Here is a 22,300-nt window from a genome sequence, read left to right on the forward strand (position 1 = left end):
ATCCTTGGCTCTGTGCTGATTCTCTCCCTCCTAAATATCACTCTGTCAGCTTTAGTGATTTGGTCGCCCGCTGACATCAGTCTGATCAGCTGCACCTGTATGCTTAGCTCATAGCTGTTAGCGCAGACTCAAAGCTCTTCATGATATTTTACTCAGTTTGGCACAAAGTGCAGATTCCTTTGAGCTGTCAGCTGAGTGGTCTGGGAGTTGAAATGTGCCTTTTGAAGAGTGCAGTGGTGTCATTATTTTCCATCCCTGTGGCTGCAGTGTGAAGCTGCCTTGGCTTTCCTGCCATCTGCTGAAAGGGAAATAAAATGGCATGCGATATAAAATATGAATGCAAAAATATCTGACCGTTAATTGCATTGTGATTGCAATCAACGGTCAGAATCAGAGTCGGAATCAGCTCTACAACGACAATAAAGCTGATTCTGATTCTGACCGTTAATTGCATTGTGATTGGCACGTTTTTAACAGGTGGAAACGGGCTTCCATAGGAGGTAAACACAGGTGTCGGCCCCCCGTCAATTATCTCAGATTTACATAAAAATGTAGATTCTGTACGTGGGAATTTTTAGCATGTAAAGTGATCTGTTTTTTGTCTGTGGTCTGAGTAGTATCAACCAATCAGGTGTCAGCAGGCTTTGTTGTCTGCAGGAGAAAAAGTCTGTACGGAGAACAAAAGCAGGAGGAACACAACAAAGCTGTCAGGCAATGATTGCTGAAGTTTGTCCTGTCAATAATGTGCATCCATGCATGTATTTAAGTGTTCCTCAAATTCCCAAACTGAAACAGGAAAACAGCATTCACATATAAAGACACATGATGAGGGTGAAGCTTCACCATACTGCTGAGTACGTAGTACTGGACTTAAAAGCCAATAAAAGTTCTGTTACAGAGGTGTGAGCATGGGAATAAAAGAGCCAGAGTGGGAGTGGGTGATAACTGGCCAACTCTCCAAGCTAATAATCAGCTTCCTGCTGTTTGAGTGGAAACAATGAGCTGCAGATCAGAAGCTAGCAGGACAAGGGCTTATTTAGATCTGAACTGTAGGACATCAACTCTGAATCTGCAGATTCTACAGCAGAGAAGGTGTTTATGTATGGAAACACACCACAGGATGACACTCACTCTCTCTCTCTCTCACACACACACACACACACACACACACACACACACACACACACACACACACACACACACACACACACACACACACACACACACACACACACACACTGTGTGTGTTTCCCCAGTGAAAGCCAGCTCACACTGCAGGAGACTCACAGCTGAGTGTGTGAGACGAAAGCCAAAACACAGCATGACCAACACAACAAGACAGGACACACACAAATACGCACACACACAGAAAAACAGCAGCTGTGTATTCTCAGAGGTTTGTGTCAACCAATCAGAAGTGGCAGGTGTTTTTGATTGACAGTTCAAAGATCATATTCTCTTGAACGCACATTGTTTATTGTAACTGTTTTCTTTTTTTAAACCATAGAAGCAACAAACACAAAACAAACAACAACAAACACAATCACCTTTAAAACAAACAAACACAGCAGGAACAGCAACCTCTCTCCTCCGGTCAGGTTGTTTTCTGTTTTCTGTTTTCTGTTGGTCGTCAGTGAACACGGTCATGGGTGGATGATGGGCTCGTCCTGTCACAGTAAACACTCTGTGGTCGGGTCTGTAAACTGTAATCAGACTAAGCTGGACTGTGTCACAGTTACCCGACGGTCAGCTGGATGACTTCTTAAGCAGCCTCAGCTGTTGTTTTTCAGACCGGACCAAAGAGATGTGATGGGAAACACACTTTCACCCACTTCACTTATCATGGACCCACAAACCAAGAGAAACACAGGAATACACGGCATCGAAAACTAATGTTTGCACATAAAACTGAAATTATATGTTCATAAAACTACACAAAAGCTGTAGCGTAGCATCAGATTTTGATTTGCAAGCATGTATTGCTGTGTTTCTGGAGCTGCGTAGTCTCTATGTTACTTGTTTTATTCCTCCTCTTTGACCCTGTGAACCTGACACATCTACATGTTCAGGTGCTTCTTGTTCTGTCTGATGATCCACCCTCCTGTCGCTACTTAATGAACCCATGTTTAATATCTCGGTGTCTTTGCGTTATGTTGAAGTTAATCTAGGCTCTGCACTCAGGGGGTCTAGATTTTAATATGAGAGGTGTTCTTGTTTCTGTAGTCTGAGTAGCATTGACCAATCAGGTGTCTGCAGCTTTTGGTGTATGGAGAGCAACAGCAGGTGTTCTAGAATTCAGAATTCTGAGAACAAATGGAACATTCCGTGAAGAAGGTCAGAGATAAAAAAAAACATCAGTGTCTCTAATCCTCTTTCATAGACCTCCATTCAACAAACAAACATTGTAAAAGTAGTTTTCTTCTCCTCTTGAAGACAGACCTGACAAAGCTTGACTTTTGACTTTAGACTAATCTGCATCATGATGTTATTTCAGCCAACTTAGGACCCGTTAATTACAAGAACATCACAAGAACATCAGTTTCTGTTTCAGGTTCATACCGCTGAAGGAAGCCAGAGTCAAGCCTCTGTGGAACTGTTTACAGTGACACTGAGACTCAACACAAAGACTAGAATGGGGGATACTCTGGGGGATGTAATGAACAGAGAAGGGATGGCTTTTACTTTGTAAACAGACCTGGACGTTTCTCAAGTTGGTACTCAATAAGTTCCAACATTGTTTCCTCACAAGCTTTGGAATAAAGTCTGGAAATAATTTCATTTTTATCTTTATAGATTAGAGACATTCAGGTGTATGTTTGCAAAAACAGAAGGCATTATTATAATGATATTCAGCAACCATCATCTCAGTGAGAGGACAACAGCTCTGTAACTGTTTGATAAATTCAAGCCAAGTATTCAAGTACTGACCAACAGATAAATTATCGTACGGAGCTAGTAAACTGCACGATATAGGTCAGTTGCATTTGGGTCCTCTCTGCGGTTGGTAAATTGGGCCACAGAACCTGCCTTTGTCTGTAGATATGAGGTTCTGAGAGCGGTCTTTGTTGGGCCCTGGAGGGACTTCAGTCGCAGGTCTTGGTTCCTGGCAGCTCTTTGTGAGCGGACAGAGCAGCGTCAACGCTGCGCTGCCTGGAAGTGTGTATCAAAGTGGAGCAGACCGGTCTAATCCCCTCCATCAGGGTCCGTGTGTCTGCAGCCCTTTCACACACACAGCATGCTCCTTGTTTGTGCAGCGGTGCAGTTGTCTTGGTGTGGGGGGGTTCGGCATTGGTGGCTGCAGCTGTGCCCCCTCTTCGCTCAGTGAAACCAGAGAGGATGGGCCCTGATGGACCATAAACCGGCAGCAGACACACCGTCAGCAGACACTCAGACACTGGAGACGTCCTGCAGGAGTCTCCATCATCCAATGATTTCCAAAAGAGGAGACAGAGACGCCGGCTGACCTTGATGAGACTCATCAGGCAGCCGGAGTCATAAAGTGGATCTTTGTCTCCAGCTGTTTCTGCATCATTAAAGAGGAAGAACAGACACAGAGACAAATCCTGAAGGTCTGCAGGGATTCAAGAGACGCTGTTAAACTTCATCTGCAACAAAACTGTATTATAAACTCAAGCAGAGAGGCTGAACGGGCTGAGGGACAAACACAGTCAGGCTTCAGGTCTGAAGAACATCCTTCATACGGCTCAATAGTACAGAGTCAGTGCAGAGGTAAAGATGCAGACTTTGTAAACTTGTTTCTGTCTCAGCCTGGCGGGTTTGTTGATCCTGTCTCTGTTGGAGTCCACACAGGTGATGTGACAGGACTACTGATGCTCGGGTGTTTGTTTGTTTGTTTACTGAGCAGACGGAGAAAAATGCTGAGCTGAGAGGCTGAGAGGCTGAGAGAGACTCAGCATGCAGGAGTGAAAACACAGAAATCGTTGGGTTTCTGGCTAAAAAGTAGTAACTGATGCCAAACTCAATCCTTTGAATAAAATGATCCTTTTTAAGTTACAGGTGTTAATCATGGATGTTCAAAGGTTTTTGTTTTACAAATTCTTTATGAATGTTTACAAAAATGATCAAAATAATGATTGTGTAATTCCTGTTAACTTATTCAGTTACAAAGGGTGCTAAGCAGGACCAGGGGTGACATGCCTCCCGCATTGAAATCCTGAACTCTGATTGTCTCTTTGTCCTCCTAGAGGCGGGGCTTATTTGGAAAGGCTTGGAGGAAGAAGTTTGTTTACATTTTAATATGGTGTATTTATTTTTATTTAAATTGCAGAAAAATACCCCACAGAAGAAAATCATTTATTGGAAAGGTTTCCAGAAGTTTCGCAAAAATCTATATTTTATTCAGGCTGACCGTTCTGGAGTTTGTTCATCATTTTTAAAGTACTTTAGATCGTGACTTTGGACAAACATCTCATCTTTGAGATCTTAAAATAATCAACTAAGAAGGTTTAATTTCGGGATTTCGTAATTCAGTGTTATTAATAAATAAATACCTGATTTAAAATCTGTATGATATTTTAATTCTTGGTGTTAAAGTACAATAAGATATATGAACGCCCCTCTCTGCTGTTGTTTATTCAGATCTAGTTCCATATTTGTGCTTTTATTTTTTTATTTATGCAGGTACAGATTCAGATTTTGTAACCCTGGTGTTTGTGTATAGCTGCTGAACAATGTTTTGTTGTATTCTTTGGCACAATTACAGTTAAGTTGATCCCGAGCTCTCAATCCAACACCCAAACTTAAGTTGTATTTTAACAAGTGTGTGACAAGTCTAGATATCAAATATTCACGTCTGATCTGACTGACATGTTGAACCTTAAAGATGTGAGGTTGTCTTCAGGCCTTCTTCTTGTCCTGCAGTAAAAAAAACAGCTCTGCAGTCTTAAGTTGAGACGTCTCAGAGCTCTGCTGAGCTCTGCTGAGTGAGAGAAAAAGGACTTCTTAGTCCGAACCACAGAGAAACCAGTGCTTCTCATTTTGTTCCTTGAAATAGAAAAGCAGTAAACACAGCTCACAAAAGAAGCTCTGACTTTTAATTCTTCAAACCCACAAAATGCCAGAGGAGGACGTCAGAGTGTGAGGAGCAGACGGACTCCAACAAACTCTGACAGTTTGTAGAGTTTGAGATTCAGCTTCACAGACGAGCCTTGTTTCTCTTTTTGGTTTCATTTCTTTTCAAGGAAGAAAGTTCCTATAACTATTTATATTTTTTGTCAGACTGTAAAAACTGAGCGTCCGGTGATTCACTTCTGTTTTCATGAAAAGAAACATCTGATCTCGGAGGAAAGTTTCTTTTTAAAGTTTTGCTTTTGTGCAGAAAAGAGAACTGTGAAATTTCATGTTTGTAGTGTTTAAAATTAAACTTGTTAGTGTGAATTAAATTACCTGCATTGTTTTAAACTAGAAACCTGTTTTTACAAGAATAAAGTAAATATTTCAGATTTTTTAAATTTATTAGACATAAACAGACATAAGGGACATTTTTTAATTTAAGGTTAGAGCAGAAACTTAGAAATTAAGCAGTGAAAGAATAAAAACGCACAGATTTTAACTCTTATTAGAACTAAATTGTGCAAAAAAAACTGTCATATTTCAGTTTGTCAGACAGCTTTGTGGTTCACAGTTCACGTCTCCAGCTTCTTGTTTTGCTCTCAGGTCAAACTCTCGAACTAATCTTTGAATTTCTGTCATCATGAAAGCTTTGAAATTTAATTCTGACACTTTCTGATTTATAAAAAGTATCTGAAAGTGTAAACCTCCTTCTGCTTTGATTTGAAGGTGCGGCAGCTCTGTCAGAGATGGGCGTGTCACCGCGCTGCCACAGGACCGTCCTATTGGCTGTGGCCTTCTGCTTCCTGCCATGCATCACTTCCTCCCTCAACCTGGAGGACCCCAATGTCTGCAGCCACTGGGAGAGGTTGGTCACGTGACACTGCGTCATCTTACTCTCTTCTTTATATTAATGTTGTTAAACCCGAGCTGTTTGGGGAACAGGGAAGCAGGATACGAAGCATATCCTTGTTGAGATTCTCCTAACAGGCTGATCAAATCAGAGATGTTCAAACCAGATTCTGTTTAGTAAAGAAGTTTTCAAGATCGGTTTGTTTGTCGTCTTGCAGATTGATGTGAATAAACAAACAAAGCTTCACTGCACCATTTAGATCACTGAACAATTAATCATTTAGCGTCCTGTGTTCACATCTTTCTGCTCACAGAGTGTTTCTAAGAGACGTCTTCAGAGTAATCAGAGTCAGAGCCCAAGGTGGTGATATGTAGAATCAGTCTGCGGGCTAATGCATGGATTAAAAAGAAGTTTGGAAACACATTAGGAGACGAGAAGAAGAAGAAAGGTGGAGGCAGATTTCTCAGCTGTATTCCTTTCACTGACTAATCTGAGGAAACAGCTGCAAACACACTAAGAGAGGGACAGAGGGAGAGAGAGAGGGAGAGAGAGTGAGAGAGTGAGAGAGTGAGGGAGAGAGAGAGAGAGAGAGAGAGAGAGAGAGAGAGAGAGAGAGAGAGAGAGAGAGAGAGAGAGAGAGAGAGAGAGAGAGAGAGAGGGAGAAAGAGGGAGAGAGAGAGAGACTCTTGAACATTTACTGGATGTGTTTCAAATTCCCTTTTTCTGAACATCAGAGTTTGAAACACTGAAGCATGTCAGCAGGAAATGTTTTTTGTTTTTTATTAATTGTTTATTTATATACATAGCACCATAAAGGGAGTAGGGATGTTACCACTTTGACGTCACCTCCACCTCAAAGCCTCGATTCTGGCAGTTTTGCAGACGCCATCTTGGTTCTTGGATCCAGAAGTAGTGTTTCTTATTCTCCTGTTGGAGCGTGTATTGTGCGTCCAGTATCAGTGAACCACCAATACTACGATCTGAATTTCTACAGTTGGCTGTGTCTAGTTCTAGTTTCTGGTTTGACTTTAGTTTTGTTTGTGTGCTTGAAAGAAACTGCAAATGTACAGATGATTCAGAATGTGATTGATTTATGTGCTATAAATAACACATTTTAAGATGGAAGCTTGGGGCCATAAATAAATGGACCATGGGCCACAATTGGCCCCCAGGCCGTACTTTGGACATGCCTGTTTTAGAGGGTGCATCTTGTTTTAGAGACACTTCTTCAGTAAAGGATGAACAGAGATGTTGTTTAAAGTCATATTAAGTTAAATTCATTATTATTTGTTTTTGCACAAAGATGTTAAAAGTTTCTCTGACAGTGAAACTAATAACTGATAAATCCATTAACAGTTTGTTTTCCTGTTTTATCATCAAACTAAGAGTTGGAGAACATGAGGTTTTATTTCTGAGTAATTTGAAGGATGTTTTTCAGAAATGATAAACCCGTGTAATCAAACTTCTCAGTCTGGCCCGTCAGAGGAACTCTGTGGGGGATTTTAAAAAAAGCAGAAATCCCCCAACCTAAAAATCTGGATTTATTTTTAGCTTCAGTGAAATGTTCGAGTGGCATATCTCTGAGATTACTAACTCAGATTAAACGGATGAAACCAGCCTTCAAAATAAAACACCTACAAACAGGCTGTTAGGCTGTTAGCGCAGGTTTTTAAAGTTTCTTTGCCCTGAGTCGAGTCAGGTTTGGGATCTTTTATTATCATTTATCGTAGCGTAACAAACTCTAGCATAAAAACTTTCATCACATCAGGATTAATGCTGTCAGCCCTCCCACGATCCCGGGCTACATCACACTTTGTCCATCTACATCCTCTGTCGTTGTTTTGCCTTTCTTCTCACGCGGCTGTAAACATTCTGCGTTAAAAACAAAGAGGTTAAAGAACGTCTGAACCATTCAGTCGTCAGAGCTACAGTTAGTTTACAGTAAAGACTTCTGACTGTATCCCTGAAACATTCAGGCCCCCGAGGACCTGTGGTGAGACCGGCTCACATGGGAGTCATAAGGTGCCTTTGTCCCCCCTCCTCCCCCCGCTAAAAGTCTTTATGATTTCCCCCTGAGACACAATCATTAAAATCTTTATGTAAAACAAACCGCTGAAGGACAGGGCCACACAGAGACCAGAGGGAGGGGGGTAATCCTGACTGAGACACACAGACACACACACACACACACACACACACACACACACAGACACACACACACACACACACACACACACACACACACACACACACACACTCACACTCACACTCACACACACACTGACTCAAACAATCTAAAAATGTCTCTCACTGTTGGAGGTGCGATAATTGTTCATTCTCACTGAGATCCTGTTCACTACTTATATCCACATCCCTCCCAGGTGATTGAATCCCAGCAGCCTGTTGCACCAACTGGGTGTAAGTTCAAACATAGCCTAGTTTGAACACAATTTCTCATTTAGGATGGAGTTTACACTCTACTAACATTTTGTGCGTTGCACCAGCTGAGATAGTTCCAACGTCAGCCTAAGTTACAACTTCATTCTTACACTTAGCTCCTAGTAGGTGTAATCCTCTGCAGAGTACTGGCTGCCATGGCGCGTCGTTTTGAAAGGTGGGATGAGTTGGAGGATGAAGAGATACAGAGGGTTCTCCAAGCTATATGACGTTAGCAGCGCGTTATCCGCGAGAGATTACATCCTTTGGAAAAACATGATGACCAAGATTTGCGCTCCTGAGTATTAGCACATGTTGTAGTTGATAATTTTACCACTCCATGTCAGTGTTATTATACACACACCGTAGATTAAGGATTTAGGCTTTAGTTACCACCTTACTTTAGTTTGTTTCAGCTGTCGGTCAGTTCCGAGAAGATTCGGCATGAAAGATAAAAATGCAGCAAAATTGGTGCTTTCCTCTGATTGGCTGCTGGAAGTGTAAACATATCTGCAACAATGTTTTGGTTAGTTTGGATGTTACAGTCTACTAGTTAAGATGAACCTTACGTTTCTGTGGTGAAACCAAACAATGACCAACTTAAGTTACAAACTAACTAGTTTCAAGGTATGGTTTAGGGAGGACTTTACACCCTAACTTAGGACACAACTTACGCACAGCTGGTGATCAGATCACAGGTGAGAGCTTGAATACAGATGTGCTCAGGTGATTCATAGAGGAGCTGATGATCAGATGTAACGTGGATCGGTCTATGAATGTAACCCTCTCAATGGTATGCCAAAGCCTGAGGTGGGGAGAGCACACCTCTCCTCTCTGTCATGTGCATACAGTGACGATATATATAACACTGCAAAAATCAGACACAGCAGAGAGGAGGAGGAGGAGGGGTGAAAAGGATGAGGAGGAGGCAGGCTGAAAAAGTTTGGATGATAGATGTGATCAGCTTATGTTCTGTAGGCGGGGCTTGACATTGTGTCTGATCTAACGCTAGGTTCAGTTGTTCATCTGACTTCCTCTGTTTGTGTTTTGATTTCAGTTACTCTGTGACGGTTCAGGAGTCGTACGCTCATCCCTACGATCAGATCTACTACACCAGCTGCACCGACATCCTCAACTGGTTCAAGTGCACCAGACACAGGTGAGGACACGCATCAGAGACACCTCAGGGTGATGAAGAGGAGCTTTGTTAAAGGACCAGTACACTTTTTTTGTTTTCTGTAGCAGAAGCAATGTATCCTGTATACTGCTGTAAACTATATCTAAGCATAAGCATGATGTCTGCCACGCATCCCCAGGGTTGAATTGACGCGTTGGCTGTGCACATCCTCAAAAATGAATGGGATGCAGACACAAGGTGCAGTATTCACATGACCAATAGGGGCAGTGTAGGAGCAGAGGGAATGTGACAGTGAGCACAGAAGCAGGGAAACAGTGACAGACGAGCTCATGGACCAAGTCTGCACATCTGTATGCTGTGTCGTTTCTACTGCACAGCAACATGCTGTTCAGAATAACAGGCAACAGATTTAGTTCAGATTTCTCAGGCAATGTGGAAACCTGCAGAACTAAAGGGAAACACGTCTTGGACTGTTATGTCTGAGCTTGAGGGTAAAAGGTGTGTTCTGTCCACCAATCTTTAGTCCCTTGAGTTGGCTCAGGACTTTGTTTCAGTGGCCAAGTGAGTGACCCAGAGTTAACATCACAGTAACCACCACAACTTCTGTCTTGTCCCTTGTTTACATCCTTCAAATCCACTAGTTGCGTATAGCCTGAGCTCTCTGATGCATCCTCTAGAAGTCTCCTATACAGTTACGCTCATAAGTTGCCGGATGCAAACACAAAACTGCACAGTGAGTATATCTCTGGCCTCATGCTACACAATAATGCAGATTTGTTAAAGAACTTAAATGGAGACCTCTGCAGTGAGCCTGACACCTCCAGACCGGTTTCATTTCAGATTCAGAGCTCTGTTTCTCTTAATGGTTCTCTGGATTAATTTGTACTCCTGCACGTCTCGCCTGCCCGTCAGCGCTCCTTAATCCGCACTAGTCAACCTCGTCAGACCGGGTGGTCCTGTCAGATAAAAACCTTTATTGAATTCAACTACATTTTAATTCTGAATCCAGATGGCGGCTCTGACATGAGTGTTTGCAGTGAGAGGCTTTTTATTTTTAACGCTCAATTTGTTAGAAAAGTGATCAAAAGGCAGTCTGAGGTGAGAACAATACTTTTATAAAGTTATTCAAACAGTTACATGATTCACAACAAGGTTAAATTAATATTTATCACTTCAGAGTCAAATGCTGGTGTTGACTCAGAAACATCCATCGAGCATTAAACCTTGAAAACACTACACGCTTCATCCACCATGTTTTCCTGTCTGTGATGTTTTATGTGCTGTGTGACATCACTTCCTGTCTGCGTGCAGGGTGAGCTATCGGACGGCATATCGTAAAGGAGAGAAGACGATGTACCGGAGGAAGTCTCAGTGCTGCCCAGGCTTCTTGGAGAACGGAGAGATATGTGCTCGTGAGTATCTCAGAGACCCAAACTGCTGTAACATGTTAACATGGGGCTCTATGGGGACTGACTCACTGCAGGAGACCCACTCTAGTGGACACTGGAGGCACTGCGGGTTTGTGCTTCTGAACTGGTTCCATGTTTCACGGTAGTTGCAGTTTTGCCCACTTTTTAAATTTCAGAAGTGCCTCTTAGATAAGAGCGACATAAGAAGTGTTGTGAAGTTTCTGTCTCCACACTTTGAAATAAACAATGTTCACAGTTTTTTTATCCTAATGTGTCAGAGGAGAACTGAGGCGTCCGCAGAAAAACATCTAATTTAAGCTCAATTAATTAGATCTTCCTCATAATCTGACTCTGATCTTGAACCGTTTGTCGCCTGCAGTGACTGTGAGAGTCTCGGAGCAGCATGTGATCCTTTCTTTCACAACAGAGTCTTTTCACTCTGGAATAAAGCCCTCTCTGAACTTCCGCAGCTCATTTTCACAGCTCCTGCGTGGATAAAGACGCACTCTCTGTGTCTCTGAAGAACATTATGAGTTCTTATCACAGAGCACCTCAACATCACAGCAGCGGGCTGTTAACATAATGCTTTCTTTTACTCTCGCTGTCCGCAGCAGTTGTTGTTTTTGCCAGCGGCCTCTGCAGCTTCACACCTGTTAGTGCCTGTTGGCTGTAGGCAGGGGGGTCAGGGGGGCACGAAGCCTCATTACAGACTAACTGTTACAACACATGGAGGAGACTCAGGTAATGTTTATCTCCAGTCTCGTGGAGGAGACTCAGGTACTGTTTATCTGCAGTCTGCATGGTGGAGACTCAGGTACTGTTTATCTGCAGTCTCGTGGAAGAGACTTAGGTACTGCTAATCTGCAGTCTTCATGGTGGAGACTCGGGTACTGTTTATCTGCAGTCTTCATGGTGGAGACTCAGGTACAGTTTATCTGCAGTCTGCATGGTGGAGACTCATGTACTGTTTATCTGCAGTCTGCATGGTGGAGACTCAGGTACTGTTTATCTGCAGTCTGCATGGTGGAGACTCAGGTACTGTTTATCTGCAGTCTTCATGGTGGAGACTCAGGTACTGTTTATCTGCAGTCTGCATGGTGGAGACTCAGGTACTGTTTATTTCCAGTCTGCACGGAGGAGACTCAGGTACTGTTTATCTGCAGTCTTCATGGAGGAGACTCAGGTACTGTTTATTTCCAGTCTGCACGGAGGAGACTCAGGTACTGTTTATCTGCAGTCTTCATGGAGGAGACTCAGGTACTGTTTATCTGCAGTCTTCATGGAGGAAACTCAGGTACTGTTTATCTGCAGTCTTCATGGAGGAGACTCAGGTACTGTTTATCTGCAGTCTTCATGGAGGAAACTCAGGTACTGTTTATCTGCAGTCTTCATGGAGGAGACTCAGGTACTGTTTATCTGCAGTCTTCATGGAGGAGACTCAGGTACTGTTTATCTGCAGTCTTCATGGAGGAGCAGGTTGGGATCTCCTGCAGGATGTAGATGATGGTTCACAACTCCACAAACTGATACTCATACGTGACTCGCATTTCTGGGTTGTTCCTTTTCACTTTCACAAAGTGACATGAAGTGTTTGCAGAATCACACATGAGCCCATTTTCAGCATAAAGTCTGAGTGTTGAAGAGAGTGGGCTGCTTTTCTTCAGACTCTATAGACAGAAACAGATTTTAACCTCACAGGAAACTGGAGCCGCTTGTTCTTAAATGCATCTGTCAGCTGGTTTGTCCCTTTGAATGTTTGACTTGTTGTTCAAATGATTTGTTCAGACTCATCACAGTTTTTGGTTACACATAATGTCACAAGAAACTCATAAATGTATGGGGTAAGAAATTCCTTCTCAGCGAGGTACAATAATATCAGTAAGGGTTTCTTATTTTAAAATAGCACTTATTAAACCATATATTATGCAAAAATAGAACCCAGCTTTGGAAGAATTATAATTCAAATTTAGGGGAACATTTGCAAAGCAACAAACTAACATGTGTGTGACTGAAAATGATCTTAATGCACAATGTGGGAGAAAATCAGTGGAGTCATTTATAGATGCAGCTGATCTCTGTGTTAATGTTTTAGTTTACTGCGAAAATTCCAATTTTAAAGATAATATTTTTGTTGTTTCTTTTCAAAATCTGTGATTAGACTTAATGAAAGTCAGACATGAATTTAAAGTGTAGATATTACATCTTATTTCGCAATAATTCAGCCCCAAAATACTGCCTGAACTTTTTTAAAACTAGCTCTGAGGTTAGATCTTATTTTAAGCACTTTATTTCTACACTCATCAGGCGAGTATGGCTTTTAAGATTTACAATGCCATGTTTATATGAGAAATTAAAAAATGCACTTGTTTTGTTTTGAGTTTCTGCAATTAAAGTGTTTTTTAGTTTAAAAATAAGTGGTACAAAAATCTGAATAAATTAAGAGGTAATACTGGCTACTCCCAGTTTCTGTGTTCGGGACAGTTAGTTTTTTAGTTTTGTGGAGTTACTTTTGTTCAAACACAGATTGATCCTCCTCCTGCAGGAACACTTTAAACTGTGCACCTGTTTGAATGTGTTTCTGTTGATGAACCAAACATCCTGATGAAGAATCCGACGTGTTTGTGTTTGCAGTCAAACAGAAAGTCTAAAGGATGTGAACTCTGCTCTCATAGACCCTGAACACTCCCAGCGTTAAATCCGTCCGTAGGTTAGTCGGTCGTTGAAAGTGATAAACTTCTTCACTGGTGTCTTCGTGCTGCAGAAAACTAAAGTTTTCTAAAATCTTGTTCTGAAACGAGTCCAAGAGCCCGGAGCAAAGATTATTTATAACCTGACATGCTTTGAACAGAGCGGGACGCTTTACTCCGCTTTACTCTGCTTTAATGTGAATCTTAAGACATCAAAAATAAAGTAGGACAAGTTAAAAACAGAGTTTACTCTCAGTGTGAGGTCAAGAGGAGATGATGTGTTGAAACTTTACTAAATGCCTCTCATTATCCCCACATGTTGAATTAAAGTGAGTGTAACAAACGTGTCCGTGTGTCCTCATCCTGTCTCCTCCTCTGTCTGCAGCTCACTGTGCAGAGAGCTGCGTTCACGGACGCTGCATGGCCCCCAACACCTGCCAGTGTGAGCCGGGCTGGGGGGGCTCCAACTGCTCGAGTGGTGAGTGCTGCAGCTGCTGCTGTCTGTGAGCCATCAGTCCTTTGTCTGTGAGGGAATGAGGGAACGAGAGGAACGAGAGGGAGAGAGAGGGAGAGAGAGGGAGAGAGAGAGAGAGAGAGAGAGAGAGAGAGAGAGAGAGAGAGAGAGAGAGAGAGAGAGAGAGAGAGAGAGAGAGAGAGAGAGAGAGAGAGAGAGAGAGATGAGAGAGATGAGAGAGATGAGAGATGAGAGAGAGAGAGAGAGAGAGAGAGAGAGAGAGAGAGATCTTCTGAAAGGGTCTGAGCTAAAGAGGAAAAACAGGCCATGGTGTCGTCTTACTGACCTCTGGACTGTCCCTCACACACACACACACACATCACAGGAGTAAAATACAGTTTTTGTTGTTGTTTCTCGCACACACACACACTTTCATTACTTTCTTCATTACAGATTCAGAAACTTGTTCTTCTCTCTGTTCTTTCTTATTTCATCCTTTGTCTCAAACTTCTCACAGCTTGTTTGCAAAAAACTCTTTTTACTTTTTCTGCTTCCATCAAACCTCATTAAAAACAAACCAAACAAAGGCAAACGCTCCCGTCCTCTAAAGAGAACCTGAAAAAAGTGTCTGTGTTTCTCTCAGGTGAGTCTTTGGAGCATCATGTCAGGTGCTCTTTTTGTCTCTGAGGTGCAGCTGCAAAATCATACGTGCAAATATTCAGAATCAGAACCAGACGTACACTACCAATCAAAAGTTTGGACACACCTTCTCATTCAATGTTTTTTATTTATTGTAGTTGATTAATACCAAAGATATCAAAACTATGAAATAATCTGGTTATGCCATAATCTGGATTACAACAGTAGTCAAATAGGGCTATCCACTGTGTACTAACCCTACCTCTGAACAACACAACTGATGGTCTCAAACACATTCAGAAGGCAAGTCATTCTACAAATGAACTCTTGAAAAAGCTCATGTTAATTAGAAACCATTCCAGGAGACCACTTCATGAAGCAGACTGAGAGAATACCAAGAGTGTGCAAAGTTAAATGCATCAAGAACTGCTGAGTAAATATCATCTCTGTGCGCTGATGTTGTTTGCAAACATTAAATGAGCCATTATGCATTCATATGGAGTAAATATGCCCTATTTATGCAAATGAGCCTCATTAAAAAAACATTTAATGCACACCAGGACTGACGGAAGCGCACAGTTAAAGCTAAATCATTGTATTTTAAAGCATTGTCACACTCAAATTTTCCAATGATCGTGACAATAATTTCCCCTCTGAATGACTTAAAAATAAAACATGTACATGAAGTCTATTGATATTCCTTTGACTTTAATATTTTTATAATAATCAAGTGTTAAATCAGTCTGTGGCTCAATCTCTGCACGTACAGGCTCTGCAGTTTCACATGATGGAGTGTATTTGTTATCTGAATGAGCTTCTCTTTGCTAGCTTACATCAGGAAAAAGTAAGCTGGATATAAACCATGACATTTTTTTCCACGATACAAAGGTGAAAGTGTCTCCTCCTCACCTTCAGCTCATCCTCTGTGTGTGTACAGATCTGAGCTCTGTGCAGCAGAGAGAGGAGATGCTAACAGCTCTTCTCCACAATCAGACGCAATACAAGAGCAGACTGCACAGAGCTGCAAACTTTATGGATGTTTTTGTGCTCCAATATCATCAGTGCAATGTGCTTTGTGAACTTGAGACAGAGCGGATAGTGGGGGGCAATTTTTGGTGCTATTTGTAGCCGCAATCCACTTTTAGTGATTCTTCCCCCCTGAAAGCAAACAGACGCCATCTTTCTTTGTGTGCATGCTGGGAAACCTAGGTATGCTAAGCTAGTGGCGCCACTTTCCAACAGCTTTTCTGCTTCATCATGTCAGAATTGTGCATACAAAGAAAACTGTGACTCATACAAGACCTCATGAATTTACGTTTTCCAATGTGAGTTGGGCTAACGTCAGGCACAGTGACCCTGAATCAGAAGTCATGAACACAGAGTTGATTTAACTGAAACTGATGAGCTGAGAGAGTTTTCAGCTCCTTGACTTTTCAGACGTCAGTAACCGTGCATGCTTTCACATGATGGATCACATATTTCAGATCTGTGGTCTTATTTGTAAATAGTTTTGCTACCAAATTAGCCCCTTAGTTTTTTTGATAACGTCATATGACGTGAAGCTGATGAAGTATTTTCTTGTTCTTGATTAAGATCTTCTCAAACCGGAGAGGACACTGTGTTTTAGAGGCTAAGCAGTGTGAACCAGCATGACAGCTGAAATTAACACGTCTGATCTGTGATGAAAACGGGACAAATAACAAGATGGCGCTCCAGGTGGAGTTCATCCTCTCCAAGTATCTATAAAGAAATAAGAAGCATCAGTTTCTTCAACAGTTTCGTCTTTAGGTCAGACTTCCTCTCCTCGTCCAGAGCTCGCCACGAAGAATGTAAGACGTCCTGAAATACGACGTTAATGTTTGAAGAGAGCAGCCACAAGATCCGACATGATCTGTGCAGACGACGTGCAGCTCTGTGTTTAAAAGTTTCAATAAAGCTGAGTTTACAAATGTTCCTGGATGGGGTGTGAGCTGCAGATTCATGCTTCATCATCCTTCTTCTTCCTCCTGTGTTTGGAGAAAGTTTCACACTCACAGAGACGTTGATGTTTTGAGTAACGAACTCTGACGTCGTGTAACGGAGGTGAGGAGCGTGCAGCAGCTGGTGAGCGCTGAGAGCAGCAGCTGACGGCCGTCGGCTGCAGGAACGTGTGTGTTGGGAGCATGGATCATGTTGACGTCTGAATGAAAGACTGAACTGTTAATGAGCTTCTGTGCAGCTAAATTAAATCTGGAAATAACATCTGCCTCATTTGAGCGCTAAGTGAGCTCAGAGAGGGAGGAGCAAAGTCACAGCTGCTGAGACGAGTCATCACACTCTTTTTGTGAGTTTAACTTTTAAACTTTGTATGCAAACCCTCCCTCAGTGACACCACTCTCACCACCAATAACTGAAACATCATATTTACCAAGCTGCTGCTCCTGTTTGCCGAGGACTGCATACTCTGCATACTCATCCCCCACTCCTCTCTAGCTCCGCCCTTTTGCCCAAATATGGTCACATCCCGCTCTAAAATATCTAGATGATGATTGCAAAAATAACAGATCTGAGGACTTTCTTTGATCCATTTGTGGTCGATGGATGCATTCAACAGACCTTAAAGCAGGAGATATTTCTGCTGCAGAATCCTGAAAACATGTTGTGAGCTTGTTTCACAAAGTCACTCCTGAAGATTTCTGGACGTTCGGAAGAATCTCTGCGTGCACATCGGGAAGTCTTACCTGTTGGATGATGGGAGTTATGTGGAGGAGGTGAGACTCAGGAGTCAGGACAGGATGGAGGATGAAGCAGCAGAGACGCTATGAGGACAGTTTTTACATTTATATCAACACCGTGTGGAGACAGACGATGTGCAGACGTCTTGACTGTCCTCGTCTTTCAAATGATTTTCCTTCTTCAACCTTGGATGTTTTTATTCATCCTTTTACATGTCGTTCTTTCCGGTTTGCAGTTTGCACCATCATCGGTCCTCTGGCTTTTGGTGAACTTTCCTGAATATTTCCTACCTTGCAGACATTCTCCAAAGAGGCTGGCAGGAAAAAGTTATCTTAGAGCCTGGGTTAAAATGTATTGGTGTCTATTTACGGTCACACATGCAGCTCACCCTGAAAACTTTGGACAGACAGCTTGAGAGAGACAGGAAGCGTGGGGAGAGAGCGAGGGAAGACGAGCAATGCATCCTGTTACAGCCGAGAAATACAGCAGGGACGTTTGTTGCCTGGTTGAGTTTAAACCAAATGCCCTAACCTTAATAGTGTTTTACTGAGTGGCTCAAGAGTCCACCATCTTGCTGAATCGGTGCACAATGAAACTCAAGATTTGTTGGGTCATGAAGGATGCAACCAGTGTTACCACTTCGGTCTTGAAATGTTCCCTTTGGATTATGCAGCTCTTTTGTTTGCTTAACGTCATTTTAAGATTATTTTTTGGGGTTTTGCCGTCATGGGATAGCATGGACAGAAAACATGGAGGAGAGAGAGAGAGGGAGGGAGAGTAATAACATGCACCTAAGAGTTAGGCCAGGAGTCGAACCTGCAACCATTCAGCCCGGTCTGCAGCCTCTGTGTGTGTGAGGCGTCGACTCTGAGCTAAACCAACACCACACCTCTCTCCTTCTTCATCTCATCCCTCTCCTCCAAGACGATAAAGACCAAGATGGCAGCAGCCTTACAAAACATGGTCCAGGCCGTGGCGTTATGTTGGCGTCGTGGTCCTCACAGTCAGTGTCTGTGCACGGTGGAGCTGCTTTGATCTCTCTCGTGGTCGTCTAATCTGTGAAGAAGCAGCTGTGGACGAAGAAGGGGAAGTCCTGTTGTCTCACTTCATCAGTTCATCAGTTGACACTGTGAAGCTCTCTGATCTCAGACCAGCTCATGTCTTCGGGCTAATGTTGTCACTGTTTATCAGCCTCAGACTTGTCGCCGCGTTAATCTGCTGTTTGTGTTTGGAGCCGTTAATAACGTTGGAGGAAACTGGAGCTCTGAACACGCAGACGCTCTTCGTCTCATGGAGGTTATTTAGTCTCCGGCAGCAGAGCGACGTGCTGATGTGTGTGAGCGCCCCACAGGGTGTTCCCCCGCCGTCTTCAGTGTCAGTCTGTAATAAAGGAGCATATTGTTGTGTCTCTTCTCTCAGCGGGCCGGCCTGTCTGTCTGCTCGGTTCTGCAGCTTCTCCGCTCTGCAGGAACTTAATGAAAGTATGAATGACGGGGGGACGGGATGCTCTCTCCTGGAAATACGAGACAGGATACGAGAAGGTTTGTGTTGAGTTATGTTGCAGAGATTTACTCTGCAAAAAAGGAGGGGAAAATAAGAGATATGCATTGTTAAAAACAGGTTTAGGTTTGACAAAGTGAAGAATGAAAGGAGCAGAGGAGGAGACATTTCTGCACATTTAACCGTGCATGCATGCATCACCTGAATGATTTGGTAAATCTGTGGCTCTCCAAAGACGCACTTCTTGAGATCTAGTCCGAAGTTTGTTGGACTCTGGTTTAAGAAACCAAAAAAAAACTTTAAAACTTGTGGCTCTTGGAGTGGCTCAAACTTTTTCTCCAAACATAGAAACATCTTCCCAGAGATCTGCATCCCTTTGTCTCTGCCGTGTTTCCTGGCTTTACTTTCTCTCACGTTTAATCTCTTCCTCCTCCGTTACTACAGTCTGTGTCTGAGACAACGTGAGCTCAGGATCAATACCAAGCAGAGACAGACCACCCGAGCTTCTCTGGATCTCCGAGAATGTGTGACAGAGCGGCTAAGAAGCTGCTGATTCTCATGAAGCTGCCGGCTCCACGTATCTCAAACCTTGTGCGTTTGAACGGCTGAATTAAAGAGGACAGACGACACAGCGACCTGACGGAGCTGTAATCTGTATTTTTAATGTTAGGGGAAAAGGAGATCTGTGTTTGTGTCTATGTAAACTCAGTGAATGTTGAACATATCGGGTCACTCAGCCACCGTTCAGTCTGTCTTTAATTTCCTGGAGAGCTACTGCAGCCTCCGAAGCATCGCTGTGCTTTACAGGTCAGCGGGCCCCAACAATACGTCTGAGGATCAATTTGGGGGCCGAGCACAGGAAATGGGGGAAGTCAGCTCATGTTGCGGGGGAAGCAGGAATAACAGAGGGGAGAAAATCGTGTGTTAGATGATGACCCGGGGCGCTGGAGCTTGTGATTTAGTACACATGATAGCAACACAAGACGCTCAGGAGGCCTCGAGTTCAGCTGTGAGAGTGAGGAAGAAAATAACAATGAGTGGGCTGCTGTTAATCTGACAGCCTGAAGTCCTCAAGATCAACGTGCACAAACTCTACCGTCCCTCCGGTGTGCGGTCTGCTGAGTCTCTGCAAAGTCTCAGTGATACCCGGGATGTTTGTGAGGCTTTGCAGCGCTATGCAGAATATAGTCCTTCAGCGACGTTTTCTCACAACTCGATCCAAAAGATTTTATATCACAAAAAAAAAGAGGCCAAATGTGACGTTTATAATCTGAACTCCTCAGGAAATGTCCCAATGCTCCCAACGTACAATCTGCATTACACTTAGAATACGATCAAAACAATATAATGAGATCAAAAATATAGAATGTGATCAAAGCAATAGAATGAGATCAAAACAATAGAATGAGATCAAAACAATAGAATGAGAACAAAGCAATATACTGTGATCAAAGCAATAAAATGTGAGCAAAGCAATATAACATGATCAAAGCAATAGAATGTGATCAGAACAATAAAATGAGAACAAAGCAATAGAATGTGATCAAAGCAATAGACTGTGATCAGAACAATAAAATGAGATCAAAACAATATACCGTATATGGAGGAATAATAGTGGTAAGAGATTTGTTAGTGTTAAGAAAGATACAAGCAGAGGAATAAATAGAAGCGTCTCTCTGTGACTCTAAATGGACCATCATTTACTAAAAGAACATCATGATGTGTTAAGGAAGAAACTAGAGATTGAGACAATAAACTCATTAGTGTTTACTGAGGAAACTAATCAGCTGAGGAGGAGGAGGAACATTTTCAGTCGCCCCCTGCTGGACATTAGAGAGAATGCAGGTTTGGGGTAATTTTATGCGACATGAAGGGGCTTATGAGCTACACTGTAGCCAACCACCATGGGGACCTTTTAATGTTTTGGTTTCACTTTTGAGGACCTGTCATGTTACCTTTCTTCTTCTACAGTCCGTGAAAGTCATTTTCAGACTTTAACTATTTTTTTTGCGACTAACTTTACCAATCAGATATTTTTACATAACGTGCAGGTGTGCATTTGGGGTCCCCACAGGAGCCAGTTCTTGTTTTCACACGCTTGAAACTGGGTCAACCCGAGTGTAAACACGTTGCGTGGTGGGATAGTTTGTGATGTGACGTTAAATCTGTGGAGGAGGACACACATTCCCGCTCGGCCTGTAGGAAATCTGCAGGAATGCTACAGATGTTGTTTCTCACTGGGATCCGGGGTGCCAGTGTGAGAGGCGCTTTCTGTTCCCATGAGTGCGCCGTGCCTGCTCGGCTGGGTAATCACTGAAGAAATGGAAAAACATCCCGCTCCCAATCCCTCCCCAGTGTGGAGCGCTTGAGCCAGGCCAACTCTGAACAACTGGCAGCTCGAGTTACCGCTCTGGGCTTTCTCTCAACCCTTTCCTCGCCTGAAATCTCTCACGGCGCGAGGTGTGAAGGAGCGTTTTCACTTTGTTATGGCTCGTTGTGTCTTTGAGTCACTTTCCATCACATGAACTCTGCAGGAACTCTGAGGTGTTACTGATTCACCCTCCAAACAAACATGCATCAAAATAAAGAGACTGATTTCCTGCCTGAACTGTGACACATTCAGCCTTGTGACCAAACCCTGGCACAGTGCGCCTCTTTTTGTTCACGGCCATCTTGAATGAGTCGATGAAAGAGAACAGTCTGTTCTCCGACCAGCCTGAAGCTCCTGGAGTTTGGCCTTTTCTTCAATCTAGGTCAGGTTTCACAAAGGTACCGGGCCCGCAGATCTGAATGAGCAGGGTTTTACATGCGCATCTTAGTATCTCTAATCTCCTCCCCCAGCTCTTTGTCCCCCGTCCCTCCCCCCTCAGCCGGGCCCAGACTGCCCGAGGAAAAGGAAGTATGCAGTTTTTGTGGGGTCAGAGTGAACCAGGCTAATGCAGGAAGAATAAAAGGAGCCTGTTAATCACTTGAACAACTAGAGAATGGAGGAATGGTTGGACTTTTCTGTGTTACTCTGCATGCAGGGCACAGAAACAGCCGGCTGGAGAGAGGAGACAGGGCTCAGGGGAAATTCCTGAAACAAAAATACCGTTTTATACCACATCCATGATAAAAGATGTCAGTGATTACACATTGAAGGGGAAAATTAAGTTTTCCATTAAAAAAAAAGCACAATTCAATCTCCTCTTTCAGACTTTTAATGTCCTGTTGTTTGTAGAAAAGGGTATTTCATCCTCTTTAAGCTCATTGTTTTGGTTGGCCTGCAGCAGAAAGACATTTCAGTGAAACAAATTTGCGAACTCATGTCGATTCTTGATGCAGTGAGTGTCAATCAGGTGTCAGCAGGCTTTGAATAGTCTGTATGGAGAGCAAATGCAGGAGGAACACAATCCAGCG

General features: G+C 43.0%; 1 protein-coding gene across 2 annotated transcripts in view; it reads left to right on the forward strand.

The window, feature by feature from the left end:
• The window catches only part of megf10 (multiple EGF-like-domains 10), a 54,566-nt gene that overhangs the window by 5,057 nt on the left and 27,209 nt on the right, over positions 1-22,300 (forward strand). For both annotated transcript variants that reach the window (XM_034710287.1, XM_034710288.1), the window contains exons 2-5: positions 5,800-5,938; positions 9,417-9,518; positions 10,809-10,909; positions 13,979-14,071. In XM_034710287.1, coding sequence (XP_034566178.1) covers positions 5,820-5,938; positions 9,417-9,518; positions 10,809-10,909; positions 13,979-14,071 — 415 coding nt within the window. In that variant the 5' untranslated portion in view covers positions 5,800-5,819. The remainder of the gene's footprint in view (positions 1-5,799; positions 5,939-9,416; positions 9,519-10,808; positions 10,910-13,978; positions 14,072-22,300) is intronic.

Source organism: Notolabrus celidotus, chromosome 19, assembly GCF_009762535.1.
Source record: "Notolabrus celidotus isolate fNotCel1 chromosome 19, fNotCel1.pri, whole genome shotgun sequence".
Taxonomy (NCBI): Eukaryota; Metazoa; Chordata; class Actinopteri; order Labriformes; family Labridae; genus Notolabrus; species Notolabrus celidotus.